Source organism: Sinohyriopsis cumingii, unplaced genomic scaffold, assembly GCF_028554795.1.
Source record: "Sinohyriopsis cumingii isolate HCF-2022 unplaced genomic scaffold, ASM2855479v2 utg000974l, whole genome shotgun sequence".
NCBI classification, from domain to species: Eukaryota; Metazoa; Mollusca; class Bivalvia; order Unionida; family Unionidae; genus Sinohyriopsis; species Sinohyriopsis cumingii.
The window spans coordinates 386344-396886 of NW_028315950.1; the positions used below are offsets into that span (position 1 = coordinate 386344).

General features: G+C 34.0%; 1 protein-coding gene across 3 annotated transcripts in view; it reads left to right on the forward strand.

Moving 5' to 3' along the window:
- LOC149772888 (peripheral myelin protein 22-like) overlaps positions 1-8214 on the forward strand; it is a 32980-nt gene extending 24766 nt beyond the window's left edge. For all 3 annotated transcript variants that reach the window (XM_089947119.1, XM_089947118.1, XM_089947117.1), the window contains 3 exons: positions 3454-3641; positions 6414-6557; positions 7902-8214. In XM_089947119.1, the coding sequence (XP_089803245.1) occupies positions 3461-3641; positions 6414-6557; positions 7902-8095 (519 nt within the window). In that variant the 5' untranslated portion in view covers positions 3454-3460 and the 3' untranslated portion in view covers positions 8096-8214. The remainder of the gene's footprint in view (positions 1-3453; positions 3642-6413; positions 6558-7901) is intronic.
- Positions 8215-10543: the final 2329 nt, after the last annotated feature.

Here is a 10543-nt window from a genome sequence, read left to right on the forward strand (position 1 = left end):
CGATTTTTATTGTGGACTCTAAATTAGTTTAATTCTCGATCTGTGGACATTGAATTCGTTTTATACTCGTTCTTACAGTGGACTTTGAATTAATTTAATTATCCGTCATTACTGTGGACTTTGAATTAGTTTTATTCTCGATCTTGCTGTGGTCGTTTCATTCTCGATGTTAATCGTGGACTTTACTCAATGTCCATAGTAAAGAAATTCAAACTAAGTCCACAGAAAGATCGAAAAGGAAGCTAATTTAAAGTCCAACATAAAGATCGAGAATTAGACTAATTTTATGTCCACAGTAAGGATCGAGAACAAGACTATTTCTAACTCCACAGGAATGATCGAGATTTAACGTAATTCAAGTGCAGAGTAAATATCGAGAATTAAACTAATTTAAGGTCCCCAGTAAAGATCGAGAATTAAAATAACTGTAAAGATCGCGAAATAAACTAATTCAGTGTCCATAGAGATCGAGAATTAAATTAGTTGAAAGTCCACAGTAAGATCGAGAATTAAACTAATTTAAAGCCCAGTATAAAGATGGAGTATTATATTATAGTACACAGTAAAGATGGAGTATTATATTATAGTACACAGTAAAGATCGAGACTTAGACTAATTCAAAGGCTACAGTAAAGATCGATAATAAAACTGATTCAAAGTCCACCATAAAGATTGAGAACTATTATTATTCAATGCCCATCGCAAAGATTGAGAATTAAGCTAATTTAAAGTCCACAGTAATGACCGATAATTAAATTCATTCAACGTCCGCAGTAAAGATCGGGCATTAAACAAATTCGAAGTCCACAGCAAGGATCGAGAATGAAACTTAAACAATGTCCACCATAAAGGTCGAGAATTAAGATGATTCAATGTCCAGCGTAACGATTGAGAATTAAACTAATTTAAAGTCCACCATTAAGATCAAGAATTAACCTAATTCAAAGTCCACCGTAAAAATCGAGAATTTAACTTATTTACCGTCCACAATAAAGATAGATAATTAACTACTATAAAGTCATAGATAAAGATCGATAATCAAAATAAGTTAAAGTCCACAGAAAAGAACGATAATTAAATTAATTCAATGTCCAACATCAAGATCGCAAATTAAACTAATTTAAAGTTCACAGTAAGGGTCGAGCATTAAACTAATTCAAAGTTCAGGGTAAAAGATCGAGAATTAGACTAGCGAAAAGTCAACCATAAATATCGAGAATTAAGCTAATTCAATGTCCACAATATAGATCGAAAATTCAACTAATTCAAAGTCAACCACAAAGATCGAGAATTAAACAAATTCAAAGTCCACCATTAAGGTCGCTAATTAAACTAATTAAAAGTCCAACAATATGATCGAGAATTAAAGTCATTCAAAGTCCACAGTTAGATCGAGAATTAAAGTCATTCAAAGTCCACAGTTAGATCGAGAATTAAAGTCATTCAAAGTCCACAGTTAGATCGAGAATTAAACTAATTCAAAGTCCACAGTTAGATCGAGATTTAAACTAATTCAAAGTCCACAGAAAATCGATTATTAAACTAATTAAAGGCAACCATAAAGATCCATAATTATGCTAATACAATGTCAGCCGTAAATATCGAGAATTAACTAACTCTAAGTACATCATAATATCGAGATTTAGACTAATTCGATGTCCACAGTAAAGATCGAGAATTAAATTAATTTATAGTCCACCATAAAGATCGAGATTCAGACTAATTCGATGTCCACTGTAAAGATCGAGAATTAAATTAATTTATAGTCCACAGTAAAGATCGAGCATTAGACTAATTTAAATTCCACAGTGAAGATCGAGAATTAAAGTAACTGCAAGTCCACAGTAAAGATTCACCATTAAGCTCGAAAATGAAACTAATCCCAAGCCACAATAAGAAAGAAAATTACACTACTTCAAAGTCCACAGTAAAGGTCGAGAATAAGACTAATTTGAAGTTCAAGGTAAAGCTCGAGAATTAAACTAATTCAAAGTCCACCATTGAGATCGATAATTAAATTAATTCTTAGTCCACACATTAAGATCGAGAATTAAACTCATTCAAAGTCCACAATAGAGATCGAAAATTAAACTAATTTAAAGTCCACACAAAGATCTGGAAATAAATTAATTTAAATTTCCACAGCAATGATCGAGAATTAAACTAATTCAAATTCCATAGAAAAGATCGATAATTAACCAAATTCAAAGTCCAAACAAACGATCGAGAATTAAACTAATTAAAGGTCTACCGTTAAGATCGAGAAGTAAACAAATTCAAAGTCCACAATAACGATCGAGAATAAAAATTATTTAAAGTCCACAGTCAATATCGAGAATTAAGCTAACTTAAAGTCCAACAAAACGATCGAGAGTTAAACTAATTTAAATTCCACTGTAAAGATCGAGAATTAAACTAATTTAACATCCACCATTAAAATCGAGAATGAAACTAAGTCGAAGCCACAGTAAGAAAGAGAATTACACTACTTCAAAGTCCACAGTAAAGATCGAGAATTACACTAATTTAAGGTCCACAGTAAAGATCGAGAATTACACTAATTTAAGGTTCACAGTAACGATTGAGAACTAAAATAATTCGAAATCCACCATTAAGGTCGAGAAATAAACTAAATCAAAGTCCACCATTGAAATCGAGAATTAAACTAATTCAACGTCCACAGTAAAGATCGATAACTAAACAAATTCAAAGTCCAAACAAAAGATCGAGAATTCAACTAATTCAAAATCCACAGTAAAATTCTGAAAAGAAACTAATTTAACGTCCACAGCAAAGATCAGAAAACAAACTAATTTAAACTCCAAAGTAAGATCAAGGATTAAATTAACTTAAAGCCCACAGTAAAGATCGAGAATTAAACTAATTCAAATTCCACAGTAAAGATCGATAATTAAACAAATTCAAAGTCCAAACAAAAGATAGAGAAATAAACCAATTCAAAGTCCACCATAACGATCGAGAATTAAACGTATTTAAAGTCCAAGATAAAGATCGAGAATTCAACTAATTTAAAGTCCACAGTCAAGATCAAGAATTCAACTAATTTAAAGTCCACAGTCAAGATCGAGAATTCAACTAATGTAAAGTCCACCATAAAGATCGAGAATTAAACTAATTGAAAGTACACCATAAATATCGAGCATTACACTATTTCAAAGTTCACAGTAAAGATCGAGAATTCAACTAATTTAACGTCCACAGTAATATCGAGAATCAGACTAATTTAGAGTGAGATCAAAATTTAAGTACATAAATTAACTTTCTTTCTTTTTCATTGCAATTAATTGCGTTAGCCTCACTCTCTGAATCGACATTTTACTCTTACCAGTTTTTCATCATGGACAAATACGAAGCGAAACATATATTTCATTCATACAAAACACATATTTGAATTAAACTACCTTAATTCATGCCAACACTTTCTGGTTACAGGTGCACTATGGGAAAGGTTTTAATTGCAGGACTGATATGTTGCGGTGTTTCCCTAACTCTGATTGTGGTGTCCACTGCCTTACCATACTGGTATAGAGATGAAGCCAGATCAATAGGATTGTGGATGTTTTGCTTCGAAATATATCAGGAAGAGGAAGCAGAATGTAATGAGGTGACAGATGTTCCAGGTATCTCTCTCTCTCTCTCAATTTAATATTTTAAAGTAGTATTCGTGCTTTTCGGTAATGTCCCAGTTTTTTTCAGCCAAACAGCAAAACAACAACAAAAGAAAGCATCAATAGCCAGATCATGTCGAAAACCAACAACAGTAACAACAATAAGAAAGAATATGAAGACATAAATGAATAATTAAGCATGTCTAATCGAATGGTAGAGATTGACTTTTACTTCTGAAGATATATTTCCTTATCAATGTTTGTTTCTTGTTCCATTTCTGTCTGAACTTCACCGTACATCCAAGGAACGCTATCAAGATGTCCGTCATTCCTGTAGGAATAAGTATAGTTATATGTGGCGATTAAGCCTCAAAAATGGTGAATGAGTCGCAAACGAGAAATTAACATGGGATGAGCAATTGAGACTCAAACGGGTCTTTAACATCGGAATGCACTTGATGGGGCAATGTGAATTTTACATTGTAGATGTGAGGGGTTTTTATATGGACAAAATCATTTATAGGTAAAGAGGGCGGTTGGACAAAACAAACACACTAATACAACAAAAAGACGTAAAAATGGCAATAGTAGAATATTATATCTTTTCTAAAATTGGAAAAACGCTAGTATATATTTATCGCTACATCTTTTAGGAAACTCCTACGGATAAACCATAATATATATTTATAGCCTTAAATTTTATGAACATCCTGTGGAAAACCCTTTTTTGTATGTCCACATAACCCCTTTTACCATTTACACCTTTCAGCCACATAAACCTTTCTGCCCCATGTATCTTTCTACCCTATGGACCCTGTTGAGGCTAAAAATAGAGTTTTTCTATAGGGTTTACATTCAGGTTGAGGCTATAAATGGATGCTAGTGTTTTTTCATAGGACTTTCCTACAAGATGAGGCTATAAATAAATACTGTCTTTATTCCCTTTCTTACTCCTAGAAAAGATATAATATTCTGCTATTGTCCCCCCCCCCCAAATAAAAAACAAATATTTGTCTTCGTGTTGTATAAGTATGTGGGGTTTTTTTTCTTCATTTGTTTTGTTTTGTTGTCCCCATAAAGCCCTCTCTGTCCCTATCAACACTTATGTCCCTATAAAACCCCATCATATCACCCGTATTAAATTCCCGTTGTCTCCAAAGAGGAATCCCCATTTTAAAGTCCCGTTTGAGGCTGAAGAGCCGTTCCCATGTTGAATTCCCGTTTAGGTCTCAAGTACCAATCCCATGTTCATTTCACGTTTGAGGGTCAATCGCCATTTCAAGGCGCAATCACCACATATAACTACTAACGATTTGTCTACATTTGAATATTCATTTTTTTTATTCAGATATATCACTTAAATAAGTGTGATACTTCCATATTAAAACCAAACGTCAACCCCCTTTTGCTCATGACATAGGTGCATTGAGACTTTCCGTCACATTAGTGCTTGATGATATAGGTCCATTAAGCCTTCCATCACTTTAGTGCTTGATGATATTGGTCCATTAAGGCCTTCCGTCACTTTAGTGCTAGATGATATAGGTCCATTAAGCCTTCCATCACTTTATTGTTTGATGATATTGGTCCATCAAGCCTTCCATCACTTTAGTGTTTGATGATATAGGTGCATTAAGCCTTTCATCACTTTAGTGCTTGATGATATTGGTCCATTAAGGCCTTCCAACACTTTAGTGCTAGATAATATAGGTCCATTAAGACCTTCCAACACTTTAGTGCTAGATGATATAGGTCCATTAAGCCTTCCATCACTTTAGTTCTAGATGATATAGGTCCATTAAGACCTTCTAACACTTTAGTGCTAGATGATATAGGTCCATTAAGCCTTCCATCACTTTAGTGCTTGATGATATAGGTCTGTTAAGGCCTTCCATCACTTTAGTGCTTGATGATATTGGTCCATTAAGGCCTTCCGTCACTTTAGTACTAGATGATATAGGTCCAAAAAGGCCTTCCAGCACTTTAGTGCTTGATGATATTGGTCCATTAAGCCTTCCATCACTTTAGCACTAGATGATATAGGTCCATTAAGCCTTCCATCACTTTAGTGCTTGATGATATAGGTCCATTAAGGCCTTTCAACACTTTAGTGCTTGATGATATAGGTCCGTTAAGGCCTTCCATCACTTTAGTGCTTGATGATATGGGTCCATTAAGCCTTCCATCACTTTAGTGCTAGATGATATAGGTCCATTAGGCCTTCCATCACTTTAGTGCTTGATGATATAGGTCCATGAAGGCCTTCCAACACTTTAGTGCTAGATGATATAGGTCCATTAAGGCCTTCCATCACTTTAGTGCTTGATGATATAGGTCCATTAAGGCCTTCCAACACTTTAGTACTAAATGATATAGGTCCAAAAAGGCCGTCCAATACTTTAGTGCTTGATGATATTTTGTCCATTAAGCCTTCCATCACTTTAGTGCTAGATGATATAGGTCCATTAAGGCCTTCCATCACTTTAGTGCTAGATGATATAGGTCCAAAAAGGCCGTCCAATACTTTAGTGCTTGATGATATAGATCCATTAAGCCTTCCATCACTTTAGTGCTTGATGATATAGGTCCATTAAGGCCTTCCATCACTTTAGTGCTAGATGATATAGGTCCAAAAAGGCCGTCCAATACTTTAGTGCTTGATGATATTTTGTCCATTAAGCCTTCCATCACTTTAGTGCTTGATGATATAGGTCTATTAAGCCTTCCATCACTTTATTGTTTGGCATATTTACTCATTTCTATATAATGATTTTATATTTTCAGAGTATTATCTTGCCGTTCGCGCATTGGTTCTGATGGGTCTTTTCATGGTAGCCAGTGCAAACGTATTCGGGTTTGTCGGCATATTTGTGATAAGACAAAAAAAGAACATCTCTCGTATTGCAGGTGGCATCTCTATTTTAGCAGGTATGTACAACTAGTCCTGTTTTTATCATGTGTATATTAGGTAATGATCTGGCTTTATATGTGAATATAGCGTGTTTTTTTTTTTTTTTTTTTTTTTTCTAACACATTCTTGTGTCAACTTCATCAATGTACAATAAAGTGTTAAAAACCGAATGTCCATTTCATCATCCTGATTCAAAGAAAAATGTTATTGAGGGTAAATATCCCATCCGATGATGAAACCTATCATATACCTGATGTACAAATCGAATACCCTATATACATGTACACAATTTGCCTTTGCTGTTCGACTGACAAAACCTAAGACTGTTCACAATAAACTGATTTGCTATGAAGCATTATTAAGGAAACAAAGAATATCTGTATATAATGCTTTTTCCGTTTGATTTCTTCTGACTGTTTTAAATGATGGAAGGAGATATTGGTAAGGTGATTTGTTTACACCGAAAATACCTGGAAAGGCCTCTTTACAGGGTTTTAGGCTTATGCAGGTAATAACCATTTCTCAGAAGAATTCATTAACAGTAAAGCCACCTTCAGCTGATTGAAACAAAATAATATTTCCGGTAAGTAAAGTGCACTTATTTGAAACAAGATTCTTTAGTTATATTTGCATTTTTTTTACTCCAACAGTTTTTAAATAATCAATAGTATATTTATACCCAATAACATGGCTCGATGACTTTGCAACAAACGGGAGAACTGAAAATCTATAACTTCTGAATATTTTATTTTCAGCAGTCGATATTTTAAGTTCATTATCTGGTAACTCGTAATTTCTAGTCTTTAACATGGTGTTGATGAAATCAGCATATATCACGTGTGTTCGCTGGTTTCAACCAATATCTCTTTAAGATTTCATTTGATTAATCAAGTTGAGCACTTTGTAATACCATCTACTCACAACGATTTTGTGTATGCTGGCTTTCTAAGAAAATCCAAGGAGCTTTTGTTCAATATCACATCGATTTCCTCTAGCCATGGATTTTGTGGATGCTGGCTGTCCAAGAAATTAATAGAAAATTCTCCTCGTCTATGGTTTATAAATTGCTCTATGTCCGTATATAACATTATGCTGTAACGAAGTTCATTTTTGAGCTGAGGCTAAGGTGTTTTTGTTCTCTTGCTGTTATTGATGTTTCCAGTTTTAATTTAATTTTAATTTGACCAGGTATGAAAATCATTTACAAAATAACACCATAGTACCAACTGTGTGTAGCATCACGCATAACATGGGTTTTCAAACTGACTCTTACTTACTTTGAACCATTATAGACAATTATCTGAATAATTTATTTAGAAAAACAATCTAAAATAAGATGGAATCATACATATATTTTTCAGGTATTTGCATGCTGACTGGAGCGATCGTGTTCGCTGGAAGGACAAGCTATTTAGTCAGACCACGTTTTGTTCAATATCACGTTGGTTTTGCTCTAGCCATAGGGGCAGGGGTATTTGGGATCGTAGCTGGAATTTTGTTCATCCGTGGAAGGCCATCTGAAGAAAATCAATCTAGTTCTCCACTTTTACACTGAACAGATTGTGATCTGCCTCATAACATGATAATTAAATAGACTTTCCACTAATAAAATGCACAAATCCATGAGCATACAGAAGGATTGCATGGAAGACAAAATAAATCATTCAAATCTTATCAATTTTGTATTTGATCTCACAATCTTGTGCTCTGAAACTTTCCCAGGTATGTAGAGGTTCCTTTAAAAATGCATTCATTTTTCTTGAGTCCTTGTTGAAAGTAAGCACCGAATCCACGAACACTAACATCCTCACAATAAAGCCTAATTCAAAGTAAATATTCTAAAATAATGTATTTTTTTATCACATGACTAGTGTTAAACATGTTAATTAATCCATATCATAATCCTTCTTTAGGTACAACAGATAACAGCACCCTCTGACATGATGCGATGACATCATGAAAGGTGTAGCAAACCTTTTGAAACTGACAACACTCTGTGGTTTCGTTGTACATGGGCATTATATTTCGTCATGGGTTACCAAGTATATAACATTCGTGCTCATTCCAAACTGAAATATAGAAACTCACTAAGACATATCAATATTTTAATTTTGAAAGTTCAGAAAAACGTATCCCATTATTTTCCTGATACCAACAATCATGCGATAACAGTAAAACAAAGGGAACACAAGTAGAACATGTGATCTAATGTCATAAAGACCATCACCATAGCAAGTATAATACAATCATGGGCAAACTCTTACAAGAAAATATTTTTCTCCATGTACATTCTAACTGGATATAAATGGACAAGGTTTGTTATTACAGATTAATAATTATAATGAAAATGTGTTCATTAAGGTTGATGCTGCACATATGTTTGGTTGATTATTATTTCGAACTTAATATAAAGCATTTTACTAAAATATGTTCATGTATGAATCTTTATATAATTTTAACTTAGAGTATTCTATATAAGCTACATACGTAAATGTTATATGTAAAGAAATTAACTTGCAGTATGAACATAGCTTTCTAAATGCATAAAATGTATAGACAGGAGTTGTAGTGGAAGCAATCAGGCCTAATTTATCTGTTTTTATTTTGTCATAATCAGCCACATTATAGTCAGGCACATTCGATTAAAAACAGATTTTCATATATAAAATGGGCATAGTCATTGCAACTATTTTTGTCTATCTTTAAAGGGATCTAAGAGTCTGAACTAAATCTGAGCTGGAATATCAAAAAGAAATTTCAGTTTAAGATGAATGGTTACACGTAACCATAGCATGGTGATGTAATTATCTTTAAAACGTATTTCATGCATGCACAAACATATGTGGGGTTGCCGTAAGAAACGAAGGGGTGCAAAACATAAGACACCGGTAGAAAAACTCTGACCGTATTCCCATGCTTTAAAAACAATTATTGATTCCATGACGCTTTAAATGACATCATCGACCTTGTACCACAGCAGAGAAGTTGTCCTCCCTGTCGACTTCAATACATGAGTCTGATCAGACCGCAGGTCATCGGGTCTTGGACACCACTGTGTCGGCATGATTAACAAGAATGATTAAATGTCTCTGGAGCTGTAGGCTACGAAGGGCTATACAACACAACCATGTCACTTGTCAAGCAGATCTACAGCCGCAGTGAACAGTGCGGCTGCGAAACATGAATGAATGGGCTTTCCCCAGATAAGAAACTGAACAGCTTCCACCACCACTTCGGACTGCATGGAAGAATAAGACGATTTAAAATGACGTTCTTGCACTTGCAAACCTATCCTGCATCTGGACACCTTATACAGACTGGTGCGCTGTCTCAGGCACACAAAAAGAGAAAGAAACATAGATGCATCTTCTTACGTGTTTAGGTTCGAATAAATAATAACACAAAAAAGAGTGGAAACAGCAAGCTTTGAAAAAATATAATAATTTATATCCCTGGAAAAAGTCTGTAAAAATGAAAAAATATGAACTTACGGTTTTAAGAACCAAATCAAAAATTAAACGAAGAATAATCCATGAATACAATTTTAGGAGTCCTAACAATAAAATGTTCGAATGACTTCAAGCTCGAGTTCCAACGAAAAACCAAAGATGGAAGACGATGACGAATGCTGTAACCTGTAGTGTTGAAGTATACAGTTCATTGTAGAAACAAAATTTTGGAAATCTGAATATTTTTTTATAAGAGCTGCCTTTGTTCAAGAATCTCACATGAGCAGACGTTTTTCCCAGGAAAAAAAAATTAATCCTTTTGAATCCAAGTAATCTGAAATAATTCCAAACGACACAACAATCACTTTCCAGTGTACAGAAAAAGCCCAACTGAAATCATATTTCCAAAACAAAGGTTATATCGTATGCTAAAACGCAGTTTCGATAATCCCCAAGTTGCAAAATCAAAAAGGGGGTCACGTGATCATGTTTATGCCACGTACGCCTAACATGACCCAGATAAAAAAAACAATTATATTACTCTAAGAAATCAA